The sequence below is a fragment of the Scatophagus argus genome, chromosome 15 (genome assembly GCF_020382885.2).
Source record: "Scatophagus argus isolate fScaArg1 chromosome 15, fScaArg1.pri, whole genome shotgun sequence".
Taxonomy (NCBI): domain Eukaryota; kingdom Metazoa; phylum Chordata; class Actinopteri; family Scatophagidae; genus Scatophagus; species Scatophagus argus.
The window spans coordinates 16,106,381-16,132,028 of NC_058507.1; the positions used below are offsets into that span (position 1 = coordinate 16,106,381).

Here is a 25,648-nt window from a genome sequence, read left to right on the forward strand (position 1 = left end):
TCCCAGGGGTTTATGTTCCCTAAATGACATGTATTCTTAAGCCAAGTGATCACAAAGTAGAAATGAATTCAAAAAGCTTTAAAATACCTCACTTACTGGGATCTGTTTATATGAGTGCTTGCTCAACAATTTGATTAATCTGCCATTTTTTTCCAAATTAGTATAGCAGAAAATGGTCAAAAATGTCCAACACAGTTTCTCAGTGCCAAAGTTGAGACATTGTGTTCGGTCTGTTCAGAAAGGCCAAACTATTCATTTAACATCATGTAAGACTTAGAAAACCAGTGGTTATTTACATTTGAAAAGATGAAACCATCAGATTTTTAGCAGTTTGCTTAAAAAACATTGAAATACAGACCCATGAAAGTGCTGTAAAGCACCTGAGCACAAGCTTCTTTTTTTCCCCCCTATTTCTAACTTTTTTTTATTTTCATTTCATTTCTTTTCTGGCTGAATGTTGACTGAGACAAAATCACAAATTCAGTGACCACAGGATTCTGTTTGCATCCACAGCAGCTACTGGATGCTATGAAAACATCCCAGGAAGATGGCTGATGTTGTTTATTGTGTTTTACGTTGGAACTTTTGCAGAGACATGTGGATCTTTCTGCTTCTGCTTACTATCACACCAACTCCACAAACATTTTATGAGTTAGCTTCAATGAGAAGTTATGGCATGTTTATTGTTGGAGCAAATGACTGAATACTGAAGGAGCAGTTTGCTGTCTACTTGTGTGAACTTCCACTTTGAAATGTTGTTTCTGCTTTTGCTTGATTAGACAACTGTGCAGCTGGTTCCTAATCGTCTGCTGAATAGCAAAGATCTGGTGTTGACTGTCAGCAGAATTCTAACAGGAGGTTTAATTATTTGGTGTTTTTAAAGGCTGGCCAGTTCACGCAAGTTGTTTTCTCTTAAGCTGCTCCCTCTCTGTGTTGTAGTCCTGTGACTATGCACCCCAGGCACTTTAAATACTGATATAATATGAAGATAAGGACATGGCCTTGAGCAGCTAACCCACCATTCCTGGGATCAAAGAAATCAAAACCACCGCCATAGCGTTTCATTCCCTTGACAAATGTACAATATTTTGTTCTGGAATAGTGTCATTCTCTAGTACGGATGGAGATCATCTTTAATGAATGATCGTGAATGAGTTCTGGCAAAAAGTCAAGTGGACTTGTATTACTTCTCCTTATTTACTCTGGGGCTGACACATGACGCCAACGTGGGAGTACCGCAAACAGTTCGAATGGCCACTTGAGGCATGATAACAATCAACTTATCTCGAAGACTTTTAACTGCAGAAAATGTTTACATGCATGTACTCAATCCCAGAATTTCCAAAGTTCTCAAACACTTAAAGCCATCTGGATAAAAAAAAAAAATTGTTTGCGTCCTGATAAAAAAGGCTTTCTCAATCCTGAAAGCATCCACAGTCTATTTTTCAGTCCAGTTATATATCACAGTATTTCTTTTTCACTTCAGTTTCCAAACTTCACGTAACCTCACTGACTTGTGGATCTGTGCTATGTGAACAAACCAACAGAGTGATGTAACCAGTTAGATGGCTGCGTTGATAGGATAAATTACATCACGTAATTTATTGCTTGAGTGACGTAAAATAAACAGTGCTACTTAGTTTATAGTTATAGATGTCACAGCATGGCAGATCGGGACACTGTGCTGTGTCTTTAATGAGATACTGTTTTTCAATGGTGCAATTGGAGAAATTCATAGCCTATTTTAAGTCTAGCTATTGTCTACGGGGTGTTTTAAAAATTGATATTGGAATCTAGATTGTTGGTGGTAATTAATTAATTATTTTTATTGCTGTTACATGGCCATCTGCCTTTTCCCAGATTCATTTTCCAGAAAAAATGGGTTATCGTCTCTGTGATGTAAATATAAAGGTTATACAAGACGGCTACAAAACAGAACTATGGTGGCACTGTAAACAGCCCTAACTTGCTTGTCTGCCACTCATATGCTTGGCCTTGCTTTACCATGCAGTTGAGATGTGCAGAGTTACAACCTGCAAGAAGGAATAAAAAAGGCATGTGCTCATCACACACACTCATAATGAGGATATGATTTGGTTGCATTTAAAGCTGCTGAGTCTACTGACTTACAAGTGGACTGAGAGAATGCTGTACTGTACTGACACGTCTCTAAGGGCAGTGCCGTACCAGCAGTGGGGGTTGTTGGTGAGCAGAAGTGTCACTGGTGCATGTCTCTCCTCTGCAGAGCTGCCAGAGAACTGGACGGACACGAGGGAAACCCTTCTGGAGGGCATGGTGTTCCAGCTCAAGTACTTGGGAGTCACAATGGTTGAGCAGCCCAAAGGAGAGGAGCTGTCCGCGGCTGCCGTCAAGAGGATAGTCGCCACGGTGAGAGACAACACACATACTTTAAACACGCTGAGACATGCATAATATCATATAATATAAAATTTTGTTGTTATTATATCTGTTCCACATCATCACCTCCGCCACTTGGAAAACATAGTCATCTAGTAGTTTCCCCACATTTATGACCTGACTGACACCTTAGTGAACAGCAACTGTTTGGCTGCCTACTTTGCCCCCTGAGGCCCAGGCTGACATTTAGAGGAGGATGCAATTAGTTTGGACACTATTGCTCAGTATACAGCTCAGCCAGCTTTATCGTGGTAGAAAAGGCTTAATGTTATTGGATCTGGCAGCTCAATGGATAATGAAGTTAGCAGCAGCAGAATGGTGGGACTCGGGACACGGTGATGTATGAAGGGACAGGCAGAGGGTCTGATTGGACCTAATCTGTTGGCTGCCCTTGTTGTCCCTGTGAAAAGATGCCAGGCTGCTGAATGGGATGTTTTTAACTTGTCATCTTCTGTAATGCATGGACTAAAGTGGTGTAAAGTAATATTTTGTCCACCACAGTTAGAGAAGTTGTTGTTCACTGGATGCCTAATTTGTTCTCACTCAGATGCATTCAAATTTGTTATTGTTAATTATGTTATTTTGACAATTGTTATTTTGTTTATGGCATATTCCTACTTAATCAGATTTTGATTGGATGGCCTGATCAAATGTCAGCAGTCTGAGTTGTAATTTGCAGAATACCAGGTTGCCATTTAGCTGGATTGTTGGCTTGTTTTTCCTTTCTTATCTCTGGCTCACTCACACATCCTATTTTCTTCATCCTTTCTTTCTCTTTCTTCCAGGCCAAAGCCAGTGGAAAAAAACTTCAGAAAGTCACATTAAAAGTCTCCCCACGAGGAATTATCCTTTATGACGGTGCCTCTAACCAGCTGATAGAAAACATCTCCATATACAGGTCAGTCCTCCTCTGTGTCCCAGACTCACCTGGGCGACCCCAGTTATGAAATACGTTCATGTCCTTATCGCCTCCAATAAAACAAAAGTTGTTATTCTCCCATTACTCTCATCCATCACTGGATGGATGTGAGTGTAAGGAGGTGTGGTACTCTAACGCGTAAAGAGTCTGTGTGTGAGAGAGTGAGGGAGTACTCAGTCTATCAGCACTATGTCTCATCAATCTCAGCTCTCTTGGGAGCACTACAGCAGCTGTATGTCTGAACCTGAGACACACACACACACACACACACACACACACACACGTGTTCTCCGTAGTAAATGCCTACAGATCTCACTTGCCTGCCACAACCTGTATGCTTAAAGCTGCCTCACCTCCATTGGCCTCGAGCTTATGGGCCAAGCTTGAATCACTTTTCAAAAATTCCACATTTATGAATCTACATATCAAGGAGAGATGGGACTTTCCATCATTTTTCTGAGCATGAGTTGTCTTATGTTCAATAATTTCTTCTAAAAGCTGGCAGATTGAGGACAAAATCTCGACTATTGACAGCTCTCTTAAAGTTAGCCTTGAACAGTTTTATTTGCACATTGTCCAGACTGACAGTGTTTCTGGCTTTCCAGTGTCGTATTGGGATGTTTCCTATATTTTAGAGAACAATTTCATTCTTCCCACCCGCCCCGTTTATAGAACGATCTCTTTCTGGCTGTGCAGCTCAGAGGAATCATTACATGGACTTAATTTCTCAGGTACACAGTATTTATCTTAATTTAAAAAATCTGGTCTGTACGCCATTGGGCAGTTCAGTTTTAATCAGAGGAACATTGCACACAAAAGTCGATCAGAGGAGGCAAAATGAGAAACGCCACATGTCTTACACTGTGAAAAAATACATCGTGACACTGTGATCAAAATTGAACTGATAAGGTGTTTATGTTGTTGCAAGCTTTAAGTGAGGTCAGACTATACAGACATAGTGAACATCAGTTGCAGTACTGTGCAATTTTGATTCACTGACAATCTGAGCCACGGCCAATGATTGATTTGATAGTTTCTATTTGTCATTTGATAAGAAATATAGTAATGGAATGGGAAAATGTGCAGATCTCACTGAGTTATGACTCTTGAGTAGAAGTAGCTTAACTAGCTTAATTGCCTTTGTGAGCTGTGTGTCACAGCCGTTGCTGCCACTGGTAGTCTTGGTAAATGGCCCAAATGAGTGGCCCAAACTTGCTGATGTTTTTTTTGTTTTAAAACACTGGCATGCACTTGTACCTTTCACCTCACGCAGTACCTTTGCCTGATGTCACTCCCTCTCCTGCACCTCCCAAGGGGAGCTAAGCCTCACAGTATTAGACTCATCTTAACTAATCAATTCAGCTTCACTGACTGTATCTTCATCACAAATTTCAAATATAAAGTTATCATACGGCAACTTTTGTTTTATGTGCAAAAATACCTAAAGTGCACAACCATCTCTGTCTCCTGTAAAATGTCACAGTGACAGCGGGTTCTCTCATTTGAAGAATATGAGGTACGTAAATACTGCAGCAATTAAAAGGCTGACTCCATGAGGTGAGTCCAGCTGTGACCTCAGTATGGTGTGTAGACGTAAAGCAGTTGGTTGTGTCTTGCACCCCACTGGAGCTCTACTCCCAAGACATCTGCTAAAAAGATGGATCACCAATAAAAGAAATGGATTTGCCTAGACACCCAATTTCCCCGACGCCATCCCTCCCAAACATTTGCCTGTAAATCTTGGTTGTGTTGTGCAGACCACAGCAATGATTCTTAAACCTCTCCAAACTTTTCCTTCCTTGCTTTTATTTATTATTTCCACACCTTACAATGTTTAGTCACTAGTTAGCCCAGTCTGTGACTGTCCCACAGTGAAGTTTGTGCACGGTACTGATGCTCAAAGGGGAAATGAAGGACAGATGGCAGACATTCATTATAGCCTTCCTCCATCGTTTTGGGTTTCCCTCACCAACTGGCCGGCACACCCATCTCTTTGGTATTACGGTAATGACATGGTGATCAAATAGTGGAGGAAAGCTATTTGTGGAGCATTACAGCTTAATTTAAAGCCCCACTCTGCACCTGAGACTGACAAGCAAGAGTGATACCTCTCTCATATGTGACACAAAAACATCTCAATGCAGAAGATGACCTTTTACGGTAAGACAAGTAACAGCCACTTTTGTTGGTGTGAGTCTTTTCATGTACCATACAGTGGCCAGATCCAATTCAAAAGCTATGATTTAAAACTATGTGTGCCAAGGCTGTTAAACAGGTGCACACAGTGGGAGTGTGATGTAGTAACTGAAAAGTAGAAAGGAACGGTAATAGCACAGATGTCGGCTGCACACGTGTTCAGTTCAAATCCATGACATTGTTCAGCTCAGTACCTGTGCACAGCTGGGATGTGTATTTGATCATGTGCAGAGCCACAAGATTGTGAGTGCAGCTGGCTTCAAGAATCCCAGGGATTTTTTTCTGTAACAGTTAAGAGAAATGCTGGATTGAAGAGTTTGAGTCAGATTGCTGGGCAAGCTTAAGGGCTTAGTGCAGATGAAGTTGTATAATGACCCCCCCCCCCCCCCCCCCCCCCTCGATCTGTGACTCTCTAAAGTCTTAGTTTGTATTAAAATTCATGCATCTGTTTGTGTGTGTGTGTGTTTTTGTTTTTTTTTTATTTTTTTTTTTTCAGAATATCATATTGCACGGCAGACAAGATGCATGACAAAGTGTTTGCCTACATCGTCCAAAGCCAACACAATGAGACGCTGGAATGTCATGCCTTCCTCTGCACTAAGCGGAAAATGGTAAGTAAATGAGTCTGAGCAATTATGTCTCTCTGAGACGCCCACTTTGTACAAGTAAGCTATTTACTGTAAATGGTTACAGAATTTGAAACCAACTAGATAGATATATTATTAGTCTTTCCATTCTTTTCTAATTAAAGAAATAATTGAAGATTATAGGGCAGCACGGTGGTGCAGTGGTTAGCCCTGTCACCTCTTAGCAAGAAGGTTCCAGGTTCAATTCCCAGTCTTGGCCATGTGGAGTTTGTATGTTCTCCCTGTGCCTGTGTGGGTTTTCCCCAGCCCCCACAATCCCTTGGCTGCTTGTCTGTCTTTGTGTGTCAGCCTTGCGACCAGTCCAGGGTGAACCCCGCCTCTCGCCGTAGTTAGCTGGGATTGGCTCCAGCTCCCCCGCGATCCTGACAGATAAGCGGTATAAAAAATGAATGAATGAATAAAGATTATCGGAAATACTCTTTGTTGTTTGGATTAGATTGGATTGTTTAATTAGCCACATGACCAAGGCTGGTAGAATCTGCTTTTGCTCTCTCTCGCTCTCCCTTCCCCAAGCCAAGGAGCTGTCTAGTAGAACACAAGTAATGATGATTTTCGTTGTCGATTTATTCTGTTAATTATTTTCTTCATTATTTGGTTAGTTGTTTAATCTACATGAACGTTGTTCAGTATTGCAATGACGATATGACACAATGCCACAAATAAACAAATGCAGAGGTGCAAAAATAAACTGTTCTCTGTTCTCCTGTGCCGTATATAATAAGCAGATCTTTCGAAATTTTAAACTATTCTTTTAATGCCATCGGATACCAGTTTATTGAAATAAGGAAAGAGAATGTCAACTGTACAGTCTTAGGCTACAGATTCTTTATAGTGCATAATTCTGCATTCAGGTATTGATTCAGTTTTTGCCTTTGGCAGTCTGTGAAAAGCACTTCATACAGATGTGTTGTTACAAAGTGACCTGAGAACAACCACACTGCCACTTTGAGTCAGACTTTGCTTGTTTGCATGCAAATGTCCAAGTATTAACTAAAGTCAGGAGAAAGATGAAGAGTGAGAGCATGAAGGGTGGAGAGGTTGTCATCCCTCTCTGGCATTCTCTCCATCCCTGGAGGTTTGCAGAACCAGTGGGCCACTCCCTCCTCTTCCTTCCCCTCACTAATCTAGTTCTGGCGAAAAGGCCATGTACCCTCCCAATTACATCAACAGCTTGTCATGAAGCTCACAGGTTTCTCTTCCTCCTCTTCAAATTTCTCTCAAGGAACTTGTGCTTGTGTATCTGGACAGTTCCTGATTTTAGCACAGTCATAACTCTTGACTTCCTTGAGTTTGAATCCCATGGATGAGATGCATATAACTTAGCTATTGTCCCTTTATTCCTTTGCTTTTCCGCTCTGTCTCACTCGTGCCTCTGTCTCTGTTTCCACAGGCCCAGGCGGTAACCCTAACGGTGGCTCAAGCTTTCAGAGTGGCGTTTGAATTCTGGCAGGCTGCCAAGGAAGGTACGCATGGTCACCCCCAATGACCAGAGGAGTGTGACGGATGAGTGAAAATGTTCCTCCCTCTTTCCATTTATTTCCTCTGCTGTTGTTCCCTCCATTTATAGTATACATACTCTGTCTTCCTTTTTTTGGCCAAACAGCAATCCTGTCTTTCTCTGGGTTTCCAACAAAACAGGGAAACATAGATTTTGCTTTGTCTTCCTGGTTGTGGCCTTGACACCCTCTAGAGGGGTCATGTGAAATATAGAACTGTTCTGCAGTTCCTTACATTCACGGCTGTTTTTCTCTTTTTTTTCCTCACACACGCTCTCACATACAGTTGAGGAATGTACCCATTGATTGAACCAGTTCCCCACCTCACAGTGGTTAAATCATCGTCTAGAGAGCAGAGAGACGTGTTTTAGTTTAGTGACGCCTCTTTATTACAGGGAACTCAGTCATGGTTAAAGACTCATCTTGGTATCGACATGGGGAGGGGTGGAGAGGAATTAAGGCTAGCCTGGGGCAGAGGTGTGCTGACTGGAGTAAATCTTCTGTTTCTTTTATAGTGAGAACAGGTCCCGGATGTGTGGGAGATGGGATTTTCCCTTGTTTTATATCTTATCTTTACTTTTATGTCAAACTTGTAAAGCATTCAACCTCTTTACATTTCTGAGTACCATTAATAGTAGAGCACACCGAGGAGATAAGCACACGGTGCGTGTTCAGGCACTGCCGTGGACACAGCAGGTAATCAGAGTGCTGTGTAAGCCCAATGATGGTGTCACACACATTCCTTTGTAAAGCTCAGCAGAACATGCACGTAATTTTCTGCGTGCATGACTCCAAAGTAAATGAGCGATTCTTACTACATAATACTGGCTTCTGCACCACCATGCCCTCAAAGCTCCTCCATCTTTACATGGGTGTTGACTTGTAGGTGCTCTCTGAATTTTGTGATTATCCATTGTTGCCGTCCGTCTTGTTCTGCACCTGCCCACCGCCTTCTTCCCTGGTGAGTTATTTTCTTTTCACTCTCCTCCCCCCATCATGGCGCTCGTTTCTGTTTATTACAAGGAAGGAGATGTGTGAAGGAGGGGGATGGGGATGGAGGGGAGGGGGCAAGAGAGCATGAAAGGCAGGGCAGTGAGGGGTGCTGGGATGGGGGGTGTGGAAGAGAGAAAGGAAAATGATTGTGCGCGTGTGTCAGTGGGAGCTCAGCCCCTGACAGATTCAGCATCGGTGTCATTGATCCCATCTCTCATGGAGGCAGCTTATTTTTTCAGCCCTTTAGAGGCACACGTTTGCACTGTATGAAAATTTTATTGGCTTCAAATTTTATCTTTTATGAACTTCACATTTCTACCCCTTCCTCTTCTGTTGTGGTGTTTAGAGGTGTTTTCATTTGGGTGCATTTCCATTTTGGGGAGGGATCATTTTCCACAAGATCAAGGCCACAGGCTCCTTGCCTCACGCCTCTTCATTTGGTTGCTCGTATTTTAGAGTTGAATATTAAAATCTTCTGCCACTTGGTATCTGGTAGTGGGGTTGTGGAGCGAAAAGGAAGAATATTTTTTTCAAATAAGAAGTAGTGATGTTCTTTTCTGGCAGGGAAGAAGAAGAAGGAGTAAGAGAGCTAAGGGGAAAAATCCTTTCGAGTCTGTTTCATTAAAGTTACAATACCCAAGAGGATCAGGGTATGAAGTGGGGAGATCTACTGTATGTCTGTCTAGTTTTGCTGCTTCTGTTTTCTACAAATTCTCCTCCACCACCCACAGTTTTTCTCCACAGCCCACAACACATTCCTGACCCACATTCCTCTGAATATTGCAGCTCCCATCTCTGTTCCTAGAATAATCATTGTCAACACGACAGCTAGCTTTGAACTGGCATATCTTTATGTTGCTTCCGTGTTTAGCAGGAGTTTGATACTCAAGTCACACAGGAAACTACACACTAGAACGCCATGGGGGAAAACAACACTGCCATCACTAAGCTACCTGGGCTCATGGGACATGATCTCCATGATGAAATAAAAACACCTCCCTGCTATAAACAGGATAGACAAAAAAGGACATGTTGTTTGCGGCCACAGTTTGAGTTACAGTGGGTCTGCATCGTATCACACTTGCTTAGAACAGTCTTGTGTTTTCCTGTGATGGGATGATTTAGTTACGGTGGGTGTTTATGCGTGCATTTGTGAGTAGACTCCGCTCTTTGAAAAATACATGTGCTGTATTTACTAAATCAGTCCCAAATATTATCAACTCTCTCAAACCCATCTCAGTTGGTGTTTATGGAAAATCCATAACCTGTTGGCAGAAGATGTTCAGAAAAGATGCTCTACGAGATGAGAAATGCTTTACAAGTGCTTCATGACAAAAAGCTTACCTTTTTTTTTTATTGTTTTGAATGATATTTGAGACTGTCCTTGTGTAGGAAAAAAAGATGATATCCGTGAATAAACTGCTCTTATTTCAAGTGAGCTTATAATGTTTCAAAGAAGAGGATGTTGGATACATAAGTTAACAAGTAATGTAACTGAAAGGTGGAAGAGAAGATGACTTGTTTCCATGGAGAGGTGCTCAGGGGTTTGCCACATGTGACATATGTGCATGATGCAACAGTACCATTACAGGAGCTGTAAAAGCATGTGACTGGACTTCCCACAACTGAGTCACATTAAGTTTGTGTTTGCTTTTCTTGATAGTCCACCAGCTGCCATGTGTGTACATATCGTCATGATAATTCATACTTTCTTCATATTTTTGGCCTATATAGCCTTACTAGGTCACCTAAATAATTAACCTATATAAAAAATATCAATATTAAATGTGCACATCATAAAGTGGTATTTTCAGCTGTTTGAATTTTTACCACAGTCTAATATTTCAAGCTCATATATCATACAGTCAAATGTCATAGCTTCCACTCTGCAGTGCTCAATGTCATAAAACAGTGACTTCTCAACTGTCCAAGGTATCGTCTTGTCCCTTGCCAAATATGTGTCCAGTCCCGAGTGTTTTTATTAATTGGTTAGCTTTCCGTGCTTCATAGATCCAAGCCTACTCTGCTATAAAGAAAAAAAGAGCAGTTTTGTGCAGGAAAATATAATGAATACAGTGTTGTCAGTTGCTCATAGTGACCTGCACTGTGTAGAAAACCTTCTTAGCAGGTGAGAAAGTTTAGAGCAGAGCCTGTTATCCATCTCACCCAGGTATCCTATGCCCACTATGCCTAATTTATTCAAAAGCTGCAGTCAGTGTACTTGCTGCTGTATGAAGTATAACATACGTTACGGTGCCTGAAGACAACGCCTGTCAGGTTTCAGCTGGCAGATGGTTTGAGTAATGCTAATCTGTTTACACACAATATATGCTTGGTTAGTGAAACATTTAATACTCAAATTTTCAGCAGATAGAAAAGTAAGCAGTTCCTTTTTATGGTGCTCTAGCCCATGTTTCCAGCTTGTCTTCACAGTCTATTTTTTTTCTTTCTTTTCTTCTTCTACCCCCGTATTGTTTCCCTGCACAGAGAAAGAGAAGCGAATGAAGTCGGGTTCAGACGGAGAAGGAGCTGGCAACCCTCAGCCGGACAACTCGGCCAGCCTGGGCAGCCTGAAGGGAGGAGGTGAGTCATGTCAGCCATCATCATGTCTTTCTCTCTCCCTCACCCTTTCTGTCACAGCAACCGTTGCCTCAGGGGAAGCCGAGTATTCAACCACTAGTCAGAGGTTCGCTTTACTGAGCCTGCAGGTCAGCTGACGACAATCTGCATTTTCTCGATTATTTTTTTCTCACTTGCATCATTGCAGCGCACAGCAAATTAATTTCTTGGATGATCATATGTAATGATAATAGAAAAGGGGTTGTTGGTCCATTAAAAGTCAGTTCACAAGCCGTGTCATTTTATGGACAAACAAATGTATGCTGTCTCACTCTGGAAACACAGGTCCAGTCTCCCAGTCCCCCCCGCCTCCAGGTTTGATCAAATTTACGAAGGTTGCAGGATGTGATATGGGGGTCATGCCTTCTAAACATGTTGTTGAAATCTAGTGAGCCAGACAGCCTTAAGGCATTATTAGCTCCACATATTGTCCACAGCCTACGATACAATAACTTACTTTATAAGCCTGAAACCTCCTTTTAGTACTGGAGGTTTCAGTCTGAGTCAGAGGCAGCCTTTTATTTCGCAGGCAAACATCTGAAAACGTCAGCTTTGTACTCAGCTTCCTCTTCTGCTGGCCAGGTGGCCTCCAGCCAGAGAGGGATCTCTCTAAATCTGTTCTGACACTGTATTCAGGGCTGTGGCCCTGAATGTGTAGTGTTTTACAGCTGACACGGGTTTTAAGGATGATCCCCGGTGAGAAGACTCACCAAAGTAGGACTTGGAAACAGACTATGGTGACAGAGAGGCTTGGTGTGCAATTTTTGGACCAACTTTATCCTACTGACCGTTTGGTGGGTCATTTCACTGCCAGTGGATTTTATTTCTGTGAAACAAATTGACATAATTGTACAGCAGAGTAATGCACAGTAGAAGCTTCTGAGTGCCCTGTGAAAAAGGGTGAGCATTTTTCTCCTTTTCACTGTCAGCCCTGTAGCAACGATTGTGGACAGCGGGGCTTTTGAGCCATCAGAAGGCTACATTTATGTACCCTTCACTCTGGCTAATCGGATAGCATGCCATGTTCAGTCAGAGGGACTCACACACACATCTAGTGGTTCTTTCATCACTGATTATCGCTGATTATTCTTTCGATTAAGCGATTTAGGTTTAGTTTGTATAATGTCAAAAAACTTAACTGTCATGACCTGACAATGAAAAGCAGCAGATACTTGTATTTCAGAAGCAACCAAGTATTTTATGTTTTTGCTTGAAACTTGAATGAAACAATTCAGATAATCAAAATAGTTCAGTCATAAATAATTTGTTTCAATCATCTAGTCAATTAATTGACTAATTGCAGCTCTAGTTAAATGTGCCAGCTTTGCTTTACCCCCGGAGCCCCAGTTCCACCCTAACAAATACCTGAAGTGTTAACTCAGGGGCATTAGCATTACATGTGCTGGTTCTCCTTTCTCCTTCCCACATGAATGACAGTTCCAGTCCCACATTATTGCCTTCTTCATAACAGCAAAATACTCTAAATGCCTTTGAGCCAGTGTTGACAGAGAGGACAGGTTGAAGGGAATTGCTTTTGCATTCTCACTCAGTTGTATATGAGCCTCTCTTTGAGGAAAATAGGAAATTTAGAAAAAGGGCATTAAAGGATATTAAGTGCCAGCAAACAAAGTGTGCGTATCTGAGTTCAGTTGTGCTAGCATTAGAAGAGTCATTGAGTTTTTACCGCTCTCATTAGCTTAAAGACTAGACAGAAATTACTGTTGACACTAGTTATTGACACACATTAATCATCAGATGAGGCCATTACAAGCCAATCCCATTACAGATCAGTGGTGTCACTGTGGTTAGGTGTGCATATCAGGAGGTTACTCCGTGCTCACTTATCACAATGTGACAATCCACAGATGGCTGTATCTGTGTGATACATTAGAGGCTTTATAAGGAAAAATGGGCTTTAACAAATAGCATGGGCTCATAAAATTGATGCATGCTGTTATTTACTGTTGCATGAGGGTATGATAATCTTAGGATCTGATTAGAGGTACTTGAAACAAATTTATCTTCATTGTTTGACTGTAGTCTCTGCAAATCTAATGGTAAATATTGAAGATTGATGTGAATTTTCATGCATTTGTATGCATATTTTCTATAATATTGTTTGTCTTTTTTGTATGACAGAGGTAGCCACAGGAAAACTTCTGGATTTGGCAGAGGGAGCCAACATGGCGCTGGTCCACTCAGGAACAAAGCAGACTGAATCGGATCCCTTTATGGTGCATAATCACGCAACAGAGAACAACAATACTGTATGGGTAAGACAAGAGTTGGGCTGGTCAGTAAGTTTCTTCTGCTTAGGTTCGATAAGATAGGAAAAAAAGAATGCCATGCAGGAAACACTGCTTAATTAGCCACAGTGCCTGATGATGTACTGTACCTGCTGTATTCAAAGGAGTGGAGTCTGTAGTTTTACAGCTGCTGCACAGTCAGACAATAGCCCATTGAAGAGAACGGGCCTTATCTAATGGTCACATAGCTGCAGAGGGTGTGGGGCTGCAAGACCATTTGAGCCCGGGGAAAAGTGACAAGAGGTGACTGTGTGCATGTGTGAGTGTGTGTCTCGGCATCTCATCAGTAAGCACTCTTTACTTATAATCACTCAAGACATAGGTTTTATCTTTTAACCAGTATGTGTATGTTCTGTCTGGCAGGAGTTGGAGGATGGTCTGGACGAGGCTTTCTCAAGGTGAGAGCCGTTGTGGATTTGGATTTTCCCTAAAGCTTGGCCTCTGCCAAACAGCCACACAAACTGCTGTTCTAGAAATAGCCACCCGTGGGTTTGGGCTGCTCTGGTTACAGACACTGCCTTTCCCTCAGAGCACCCCAGTGCAGTGGGAAACACAGCCACCACCCGCCCTGAGTCGTGCAGCTTTTGTAAGCTCAGTTTACCATCATTTCAGGCCCACATACTGATTTTATAGGAGTTCAGAAAGCCTGTAATTAAAAACTGGTGCTGCTAACTTATGATGCAGTATAGCGCTGTTTCAGTGTTATCATTGTAGAAGAATAAAAGCACACAGTGGAAAACTCCAGTCTCATAATAGGCAGATTCAAGGTTGACAGGAAAGTACATTCCCTGTAAAGACTGGAATTCCTTAAACTCTGTTCACACCATCAGCAGACTAATCAGAATGGAGCTGGAGTCATCTAAGATTTATGTTTCAATTTAGTGTGTATCGGCAGCACGCTCAGATAAGCTGGGGTGGTCTGCTGTGAGGTTGTATATTGCAAAAGTTTACCACTGTTTGGACTGCCATTCAACACTTTATTAGTGCATTTATTTCTTCTGGCTCTGCTTTTCATTCCCCCTGGTAATTCAACAGTGTTAGTAAAAGGAGAATGGGCTCCGCAGTCTCTGTAATCAAGCCCTAAGAGGGTCATTTTAGCCCTGTTATCAGACGATTATTTGTCTGCACATGTTGTAATTGCACCCTAATGCTGTTAATCTTCTGCTCTTTGATTAATGAGGATGCTTCCAGCATAAGCAGAAATGCATCCACATGTAGATTTCTGTAACTGAAGGCAATTCAAGGGTCCAAGGTCTAGGTTGATGTTGATGTCTTTGTCCAACGTCAAATTAGAGACAATTCTTATTCTGTGAATGAAAATACTATAGAATGGTGGTGTTTATATGTTCGGTGTAACTGATAGTTGGTGTGTGGCACGTACAATTGAAGTGAGGATTAGAATAAACTCTGGATGCAAATGTACCTCCTCATCACTCCCCCTGACAATGTTATTTTATATTGAAAGATTAAACAGCGGAGTGGTCAGAGGGGTAAACCTGAGAAAGGCATGCGCCATCTACAGCTAGGCTGAGACGGGAAAGGATTTTTTCATTCTTTATTTTAGTAGTGATAGATTGTACACTCTAAATCTTATCAAAGTGCTCAGTATGTAACATCCCAGGCACCAGGTCATCCTTCCAAAATGTAACAGGCAGCATGGTGGAGCCGTCACACATATCTGCTGTCTTGCTGTAACACCAAAGTTTCAGTTCTGAGGTTCAAAGCTGCTGTTTTTAACTTCTGATTTTTTTTTTTTTTTTTCGTGTTAGGGCAAGTGAAATTATCTTAGATGAGCTGTTTTGTCACTGTCCTTTTCGCTGTGAACTGAATAGGATTCAAATGTTGAGAACCTTTTAGGTCGCTGTTTGTGTGACTGTGCTGCCATCTGCTGACAGTGGAATGTTGAACACTGTTGTGGCCGTGAGGTGAAGGGAAAAAGCCAGTAAGATGTGCATATGTTTTCTGACCTAGGTAAAATGCTTGACCTTGATGTTATGGCCTTAAGCTGGTCAACTCTAAGAATGAGAGTTTGGACACCAAGTCATGCTGAGGCCACAACAAATGTATCCATTCACTTAATTGTCAGAGTGTTAAGAATAGTTCAGAGTTTAATAATTGTTGCCTGACTTGTGATGTTTCCTTTGCACCCCCAGCCACAGTCTGGATAGCTTTGAATCCTACTCAGGTAACGATGTAATTCACTGGATCTGTTGACTTCCACCTCATTTTCCCCAAGTCAATCCACTACTCAAGCCTGCTCATTTGTCTGGATATCAGTGTTCCACAGGCTGTTCAAAACTCATGTAGTTTCACAATTTCATTTAAGGCCATATACCTTTAACGAGACTTGTATGGCTTACTTTAAGATACTTCAAAGGGAAAAAGTCCTCATCATTTCCACAGTTTGGTCCATCACTGACCTTAAGACAAGATTCACTGTCACACAATCAGATGTAGTCTGCCACTCTGTCCACATCTTCATCACAAACGTTTTACGTGTCTCCACCTCGCATCCATCAGGTTTGGACTCCAGAATGAGAGAGTCATGGTGAATAAAAAATATGTTCACATGTAGCTCTAGCATGTTCTATGTTTATTTTATATATTTGTTTCATGTTGGGTTGCCATAAGTTCATGAAGGGAATAACTTTATCACTACATCTGGCCTCATGTGACTTTGCTTTTTTATCATGGTTCTTTTCATTATAAATAGGAATTTCACTTTGTTTATAACTCATGCATTCTGTACACACTGTACTTACCCACTGTTCACAAGTTTTTAAAATGTAATGAATTGTCCTTCCATAAGAGGAATCTTGACCATTAAATGGGTTTTGTCACAGAAGTTGCTAATAACGCATCTCTTTTTTTCTCTTCCTTGCAGACTCGCTGAGTCTCGCACTAACCCCCAGGTCCTGGACATTGGGGTAAACTCTCAGGACTTCAACACTGAAGAGTGCCTGTCCCCAGACAAATGGGACCAAGAGGAAACAGACTTCACTGCACAAAAAGACACTTTTGGGTTCTGAAGCCTCTGCCAAGAAAGAAAAACAGGGAAAGATAAAGAGAAATTTTGACAAAAACGTTGTTGGAGAGTGGAGAAGTGGCAATAGAGACATCTGTGACACCAGTAAGGTTTCCCACCTTCTGTCCGCTGCCAAGTCCTCTTAGTGGTGCAGTCCAGTGGCTCCCTGATACTTCTGCACCTACATGACCAGAGAAGGACAACATGAGCGGGCTGCTCACAGAACAGGCCAAAGCAATACAAACCAATTTATGCTTTTTCTATGAAACAACATGCAGTCATTTAATGTTTGTTACAGTCAGTGTATTACTTCCTGTTTTGTGTATGTTTACCTATTCACTGTTTGTAATGTGTTTGTGGTAAGTGCTTGTGTACATATGTGCTAAAGAGAGAGGGGTGTGCGTGTGTGTGTGTGTGTGTGAGAGAGAGAATATACATTATAGAAATGTATGAGAACAATGACATGAGTGTCATTAAGGTTAAGGTCAACAAAGGTGCTGTCACATTGGATTTACATAGAGATGGAGAAATGTCACTGGACTGGAGGGGGAAGGCATTGAAGCACCAGTTTCAGTATTGGGCAAAACAATAAAGTTACTACCTATTTGCTTCAAGGATTCAGCCTTTTGTTGGGCAACAAAAGCTTTAAGAAGTGGTGTGTGTGTAGGTCAAAGTAAGTTTGTGTGAAAAATTGATGAGAACAAAATGACAATCTTATTTTATTGCTAATGCAAAATCTATTTTTGCACTCTGCATTCATCCATTATTTGAGGGAATTTTTTGTCAGTAAGCATCCAACTTATTATTTAAGCTTATATACAGCGCTTGTATTCAGTCTTAACATTGTACTTTTTCCGATTTGTTTCAATCGCAACTTTGAATCACAATGAACTCATCCATCTTCTGTCCACTGTTGACAACGATCTTGTGCCTCACAAGATTTCCTAACATTGTAGAGAGCTGCAAAAGCAACAATAGTAGCACATTTCAGTATAAAACTGTCATCAGAGGGAAATCATGAGTTGTTTTGTTTGTCAGCAAGTCACATTAATCTATTGTGATTCATAGTTGGAAACAACAAAGCATAACTTCAAGAGGGTGAGCTTGTTTTATTGTCACTCTACCACTGTATGGTAAATTATATTGTTGCATTGACTTTGTTAGTTTACTGTTTTTTTCCGGGAATGGTTCCCAGTGTTATTTTTGGCATTGTTATTTTTAATTTAATTCATTAATTTACATAAATTTCAGTCAAAGTCAAATTGTGTATGCGTAATGTTTATTCCAAAATCAGCTTCTATGTCTGTAATTTTGTAAAATGACGTACCTGTAATCCCTGAAGTATGGAGAGAAAGTAGTCTCAAAATGGTCACAAATGTCCATACTGCCAGTAGTCAGTGCATCTACTGCACCAACTAGACAGAGGTGGGCTCAACTCCACACATAGCTCTGGTTCTGGAACTAAACTTGTAGAGAGCCTGGGCTTTTTTTTTGTTTTTTGTTTCGCCCCAGAGTTGTCCAGGTTGGGAGACGCTGGTGAGGGTGTGGAGATGCTTACAAGCCGTCATCTGAGCGCTGCTGTGTTGTTCTCCCCAGAGATTAAGAGTGTTGCCTCTATGCTTCTGTGAGTTGCTGAGGGTAAGGCTCTGACTGTTGTGTGTGTGCTTATGTACTGAAGAGCAACTCAGACTACCAAGTCTTTTTAGAGTCCCTGAGTGGTGTACTGGACAGGGATTCACCTTGGAACTCTAGTTATTCTGGGAGACTCACATGGGCAGTGACACAGAAACCTGGTGCAGGTGGCCTGCCTAATCTGAACCTGTGAAGCAAAAACCCAGGTGTGGGAGCAGTTCGGAGAGGCTATGGAAAAGGATTTTTGATTGACCTCAGGAAAGTTCTAGCAAACTGACAACTCAGGAAGAGAAAAACTGGGATTAGCTAGTGTTCACCCAGGAAGGAGAACTTCTGACCTGGACTTGGGATATTGTTGAGTGGTGAAAAGTATACTTTGAAAATCTCCTGACAACAAGTAACACGTCTTCTGTGGAAGAGGCAGAGTCTGAAGACTTTGGCGCAGACTCACCCATATTCCTGGCAGAGGTCCCTGAGGTAGTCAGCACGGTGCCTGGTGTGTGTGAGATTCGCCCTGATGTAATGTCCTGGTTGACACATCTCTTCAGTGTTGCGTGGAGGTCAGGAACGGTGCCTCTGGAGTGACAGGCCGGGTGGTTGTTGCCATTATCGCACAGCTCAGCCTCGACAGGAAAGTTTAATTTGAGCTTTGACCAACTGTTGAATCCCCAATTCAGAAGGAGCTATGCAAGCAAGTCCTGGAATAGTGGACCAGCTCTTGAACCTTGCAGACTTGTTGGAGGGGTAAAGCCTACATGTGTTTTGTATATTTGGAGAAGGCCTATGTCATTGTCCCCCAGGGAGTCCTGCAGAAGTTTGGGGTACTGAGGAATTTACTAAGAGCCATCTGGTCCCTTTATGAGAAAAGTGAAAGCCATGTCTGTGTTCTCAGCACAAAGTCAAACATGTTTTCATGGGTGGTGGACTCCCAAAACACCAAGTTTGCCCCTTGTCTCTTGTTTGTTTGTGACATTTATGGATAGGATCTGCACTGCAACCCAGGATAAGAAGAAGATAATGGTAGGGTGGATAGATGGTCTTGGATGTGTCTTCAAAGATTTACAAATGCATACTACTAAAATGCTGGTTCCAATCTCCACACAAATGCCAAGCAATTTGAACACATGTAAAACAATGAAGTGTTAGAAAGAGCTGCTTGTGCTTTGGATGTTAGATTTGTCATTGAAATGCTGCTGCTCTCCAGTTTTAAAGTATATTTTGCCAGTGCTTTGATTACACTACTTTCATTTACCGTAATTGTATTACAATGTCAGCTGGGGGACCCTCAAAACAGCAGATACCTCAAGACTTCAACAAATGAAACCTGAACTGTCGACATGGATGGTTCAGGTTTATGTTTGTGAACCTAAATCTGAAGGGCAGAGATTGCACTGCCATCTGGTGGTGGTGGATTGGTGTTGAACCTGTGAAGTGCCTGTTGATTATGGAAGGGAAAGAAGCCACTGTGTCCACATCCTCATCATGCATTTATACAGCTATAGTCTGTACACACAGAGATACCATTGTGGCTATGTGTATCTGATTCTGTCTTAATATTGAAAATCAATAAATTCTCATACATTTTTCCATGACTTCAACATTCACTACACTACAACATATTTGTGACCAAAAGCTGAATGAAACTATTCAACAACAACCAGATGATTGTAACTGAGGACCACTTTGCTGTCTTTGCATGAAGCAACATTTTGTAAGTGAAAACATGTCGGACTGATTATGATGATGTACAACAGCACCATACAACTGCAAGTTGATCTGTTGCTGCTGAGCAGCACCAAAGATTTTGTAAATGAGCTAATGACAGAAATTCTGGTAAAAGCAGAGTCAATTTTTTAAATTCACATTTCAGTTTATGAACTGATGAAAAGTTGAGAATAAAGGCCATTGAACTTGGGTGAAACTGAGCCATGGAAGTATCTTTCAGGATGCAGACGTACCCTGGTTGAATATTTAAAAGAATAAAGATGTGGAAACCCAAAATTGAAGAGACACGTGACAGTCTTTTAGTGGAATAACGTGTTGATCTTGGCTCTCAACACGAAACAATTGTTCTGCAATATCAATAATAATGGTACAAGTGTTTCCCTAAGGCTTCTTTCAGTGCAGAAGACGTGACTTTTGTCACCATCCTTTTTTAAAAGATGGGATCAGGTGGCTTTTTCACCTGGGTGTAGTTTGTCCTTATGGGTAGAAAGCAGAGCAACATTAGGCCTAACTGGATGTGGTTATGGTTAGTTCATAAAGGCTTCCTCTGGTTTGTTATGTGATCCATTGGCTACTTTCAGTTACTTGTAACTAGCAGTGCAAGCTTCCCATCATAGTTTTGTATGTCTGTGTTCATTCTGTACCGTAGGAGCCCAGTGTGTCCATGAACTGATCACTTTGGTTAAATATTAGAAAATAACATGCTGACTTGAAGCATGAGACGGGACGTTTGGTCTGGTCTGTGATGGTCATGTGGTTTGACATCCAACTTTCTACCCTGACTGTCTCTGTCCAACTTTTTGCTGCAGTGTAATTATGTCCCACTGCTTCCTGTTGTTCGTCTTTGCCGACCAAGCTCAGTCCATCCCAAAGATGACTGAGGCTTTCTACCATTGTGACCCAGTCACAAACTGTAATAATGTAGCAAAACAATTGAATATTTTTAAAATGTGCTTAGAACACAAAAGTTAGTTGTGACTTGAGTCTTCAAGTGTGTGTCCATCCACCTGAGTGGAAACACCAGAACATTTTTTTGGTTGGCTGAGTTGGAAAAGTTGGTGTTTTGAGGCAAAGAAAGATGCGATTGAGTTGACCTCATGCTGGTGTTCAAGCAGCACCGCTTGTTCTCTTCTTGTGTGGTGAGTTTTTGCTCGCTCATTCCTCTCCGGTGTGACTGAGATGCCGGCCTCTACTTATGTAGACACTTGTCAGACGTAATAATGTCTTACTGCTCATGTCTCTTTCTCCATCTGCTTGCTTTTCAGTGATGTCACCATGTTCACTGGTTTCAACCATCAACAAGTAAAATGTTTACAGGACAAAGGTAACAAAAGTACAAAAATGAGATCAGAGATAAGTTGTACTAAAGCACGACAAGCCTTGAAAATTGGTTTCTCAAGCTCAGAATATGTATTTTACAGACAATATGTGGTTTGGTGGCAGAAGAGGACCATGATTCACTTGCTGTGAGAAGCAACAGCAGCAGCTTTCTGTGCACAGCTGCACAAAGAAGATGAGCACAAACGTCAGTCTGGAGCTGATGATCCAATTCTGTGTAACACAACACTTAAAACTGTATTTCATGACCGGAGCCACGTATGTACCTATTTGAAGATGCTGCAGGATCCCTGAAAGGTGTCATGTGACTGTTTGTCTGGTGCCCTGCCCCTACCAGGTGTGCCTCGCTCTTCTGACATTGTGTGAACAGTAAAATCGGACGGTGCTGAGGGCATCAGCCACGAGTATTTAAGTGTGGAGAAGATGCGACTGATATTCAGACCGGGGAAAGACGAGGAACCGCAATCGCACCTCTGTGGTGAGTCCTTCTTGTTCCTGTGGATGTTGTAAGGAAACTGAGCGGAAGTTTTCTTTGAGCTCTTTGGCATAGAAAATTGAACCAAAATGCAGACCTGACTCGCTGTAGGCTACAATATATTGGCACTGAATGCTGTTTCTAACAGAGATGAACTGTGTGATATTTCCACAGTCCATTCCAGCTGTAGAGCGCTGAGAGAATCACCCCTGAGCCATGCGTCCTCTCGTGGTTTCTGCCATCTTACTTCTGGTGGCTCTGATGCACATGGCGGAGGCTAACGTTGGTAAGAATCACCCCATCACTAATGTTCTACACAGAGGAACCCAACAGGAAGCCAAACATGACAAACTTTCTTCTGTCTTAAAGCTACAATTTCTAGAATCTGTAACAGCAAGTATCCAGACGTAAAATGCAATGTGAAAGACTGGTACAGGCTGGATAACAAGCGATGCATGAAGATCTACGTACAATTCCTGACCTTTTCTGATGCAGAGGTGACACACACTCACATATGTGAGAATGGGGACACAAATTCCTTTCAGACAGTCGTGGTGAAATGGATGTGATTCTTCTTCTTATTTCTCTTTATTTCAGAAACGTTGTAAGGCAGACGGTGGGCAACTGGTGTCAATACACAACCTTGACAACTATGACAAAGTGCTGTGTAACATGTTCAGGTTTGCTATTAGGAAACAGGTTTTCTGGATTGGAGCCAGGAGAGGTCGGGTGAGTCCTGAATTCCTCTGTACATACATAAGGAAGATGAGTGAGTGGAGAGCTGATGGACGGATGAATCAAATACTGCGATGACTGACAGAAAGAAAAATGCTGTTTCTTCTTCCCATTTGACTGACCTTTTCTTTCTAGCATGGCTTTTATTGGGTTGATGGAAGTGGACGCATGGGGTTCAGCAGATGGGCGTCACGCCAACCAGACAACTGGTTTTTCAGGGAGCACTGTGTCGAGATGAATTACGGGAGTAAGTTAGAAAGAAATGGGGCAGTGGGAGTGTTTATGAATCAAAGGGGTGAAGAAAATAAATGGCGTAACTTATCTGTACATAACAACAAAAGGTTATTCAGTCTTGACTCTGACTTCATGTCATTAAACCAGTGGAGGATTCAGACAGAGTGTTTTAATTTACGTAAATGTTGAATTCACATAATGACACGGCTGGTGTTCATGTTGTGTTTTCCAGGTTGGGGACGTTGGAACGATGAAAACTGCAATTCCAAGAGGCCCTTTATGTGTGCCAAAAACATGTGATCATCATCAGTAATGTTTGATTGACAAGATGATCTTTTAAAATGTGCTGCAGCTGGGCTTGTTTCATGGCAACCACTGCAAACATGCAGCAAGTTTTAAGCATTATGAAAAAAGAACAAAAAAATGACTCCAATAAACTATCAGCATCAGAAAACACACGTCCATGGTTCTTGTTTTATTTGTGTGTTCTGCTCACATGATTGTTGGTGCCATTGTGGAGGTACTCAAAAAGAATCCATCCATCTGTACTGATGTCATCACATCAATGCAAAACACAAACTATTAAAATATGAATCTGTAGAGACATAATGCAGACTGATGCTGCAGCATGTTTTGTAAATGATGACCGTTTAATGAGGGTTCTCCATGTGGGTGTTGGTTAGATACAGGTTCCTATTCTTTCCAAAAGTTTTCCAGCTTTCTTTTCAATACGGCGCCTGACTAACTCAAAAATTAAAATATATGAAAGACCTTTCAGCGATGATGTGTTTATGCCCATGTTTTACCATTGTGTGCAAACAAACTTTGTTCATCCTTCTGGTTATTTGTGGTGTTTGAAGTAAGACAAGACGAGCATCGGGAAGATGTTTCCAATTCACCAATGGATATGAATTGAAGTGAACTGCAGAATAATGGAGCAAATACTCATAGGCAGATTTACTTCATTCATCTTTTGCCCAGGCAGCACAAAGACAGCTCACTGAAGTGTCACCGGTTTCCCCACCAGAGGGAAACTCCTGGAGAGCTCTCAAATTCCTGAGGAAACAGAATGATGATGCTGTCTAAAGTCTAAAACTTTCAGGTTGGCTTCATGCCATTTCTATAACAATCAAACAAACAGTTACATTTCATCATCAGTTTCCTGTTACTCACATCTTGTACCATCATGCGAGATCCTGCAGCTTTTTGTCGGAAATTTAACAAAGTTTTAAGTTTCCTCTGACATGAGCAAATAGGAGGGGAGGGCTCTTACACACAGTAAGGGAATTCCCTACGACTGTCATTAGCTGACAGGCTGATTGTGCTGGCAAAATATTATTTCCTCTCCTTACACATTTTATATGAAAAATATTACTACAAACAGCTAACAAATTGGATAATGGCATCGATAATGGCACTCTGGATAAACTTGTCAAACTATGGAGCTGAAGATATTCATTTGAAAATGTCTTTCCTCCAACCTCCACACACTAATGATCTCATTGTTTTGTCTTTTTGTTTCCTCTCCATAGGGGGAACCTTACACTGTTAACTGTACAAGTGAGTATAATTTCAAGAATTTCGTTCTAATAACTGACGGTTACGACGGTCATTGTACGCTGCCACCGGTGAGCACAATTGATTAAAAACAAAACCCTGTCAGTCAACGTACATGTTATAATGATCAGAATTTACTCTAATGGTATAATTGCTGCATTGGTTATTAATATTTACTTCCTTTGTTCTCTCACATTTGCTTCTGAAGAGCATTTCTTTTCACCCCATCCTCCAACATCACTATGTACTGCAGACCATCAGTAATCAAGTATGTTTGTGTTTTCTGAAGATGTCAGACTGAGCTGCTGAACCCAATGGCCCATGTGGCTCACCAGACAGAAGGAAGGAAGGCACTAAATTCAGACCTTACATGCAAGTACATCATTCTCATTGCACAGTTAGTAAGCACATGCCCAAGACCCTGACACTTTTGAAAAGCAACCAGTTTGCCAGTTTTGCCAGTCCCAAATCTTGTGGTGTTTGCAGGAGGCCATTTCTTTTCTGGGGTCAGATTGACCACATCATTCCCCCTCAGATTGTACGTGAAGATCAAGAATCCCTTGGTTACTCAGGGTAATCCACAAATATCTCATCAGACAGTTTTCACTGTTTCCACCAGAGCCACATAGTCAATTAATGTCAGTCGACTGACAGAAAATTAATCTGCAACAAGGTTTTTGACTGATTAGTCTTTGTTAGTCAAGCAAACTTTTGAACTGTTTTGGATAAAAGACGATGTGAATTCTTCACTGTTTTCTTACATTTTAAAGACCATTTCATTAATTGGGCAAGTTACCTGCAAAATATTGCTCATGGAAATCATCATTTCTTAACGCCTTACTTTCTACCTCTATGGAAGAAATTGTTCCAATGGAAAGTTTAATGCGACATTTTTGGATTCCCATAAGAAACCAACAGGTGGTGCTTTTGAGTTTATGTACTGGGAGGTCAGCAGGGGCCGTACCAACAGATACCTCAACAAATGATACCTGGATTTTCTACATGGCTGGATACTGCAATGGCTAGGTGGGAATATGTTCCTTTGTAAGGTATGTCAACTCTGACCTTAAAATTAGGGGAAAAATAGATGAATTAATATATTTAATGTGGGCCAGTTTTTTTGTTTCAATGTAAGAGACTGCACTGCCATCTGGTGGCAGTGGACTGTTGCTGAACCTCTGAAGTGCCCGTTGATCATAATGAGGAAAAAAGTCAACATGTTTTCTGTTGTCTAGATTTAGAATTAGTTATCTATTTGATTAAAATACATGGTTGTTAGTTCACTTTTAAGGACATTTAATATCTACACACCTCAAAACCTTTAACAGAATGG

At 41.5% G+C, this 25,648-nt stretch overlaps 2 protein-coding genes across 8 annotated transcripts in view; both read left to right on the top strand.

The window, feature by feature from the left end:
- Positions 1-19,836, top strand: part of ldlrap1b (low density lipoprotein receptor adaptor protein 1b) — a 31,863-nt gene extending 12,027 nt beyond the window's left edge. The window contains exons 2-10 of one of the 7 annotated variants that reach the window (XR_006845391.1): positions 2,246-2,388; positions 3,204-3,316; positions 6,030-6,144; positions 7,571-7,643; positions 11,157-11,252; positions 13,428-13,837; positions 13,958-13,992; positions 15,748-15,779; positions 16,479-16,599. Coding sequence is in view for 4 of the 7 variants with exons in the window: in XM_046412630.1 (XP_046268586.1) it covers positions 2,246-2,388; positions 3,204-3,316; positions 6,030-6,144; positions 7,571-7,643; positions 11,157-11,252; positions 13,428-13,561; positions 13,958-13,992; positions 16,479-16,623 (854 nt within the window). In the remaining 3 variants the exon portion in view is untranslated. Of the gene's footprint in view, positions 1-2,245; positions 2,389-3,203; positions 3,317-6,029; positions 6,145-7,570; positions 7,644-11,156; positions 11,253-13,427; positions 13,854-13,957; positions 13,993-15,747; positions 15,780-16,478 lie in introns of all 7 variants that reach the window. The other 6 variants (XM_046412632.1, XM_046412634.1, XR_006845389.1 and 3 more) reach the window with 6 other exon arrangements.
- Positions 19,837-21,687: 1,851 nt separating this feature from the next.
- LOC124072508 (C-type lectin lectoxin-Lio2-like) lies at positions 21,688-23,216 on the top strand. Its single transcript, XM_046413980.1, has 6 exons — positions 21,688-21,792; positions 21,964-22,075; positions 22,159-22,286; positions 22,387-22,518; positions 22,660-22,771; positions 22,991-23,216. The coding sequence occupies exons 2-6, from the start codon at positions 22,006-22,008 to the stop codon at positions 23,056-23,058; spliced, it is 510 nt and encodes a 169-aa protein (XP_046269936.1). The 5' UTR covers positions 21,688-21,792; positions 21,964-22,005; the 3' UTR covers positions 23,059-23,216.
- Positions 23,217-25,648: the final 2,432 nt, after the last annotated feature.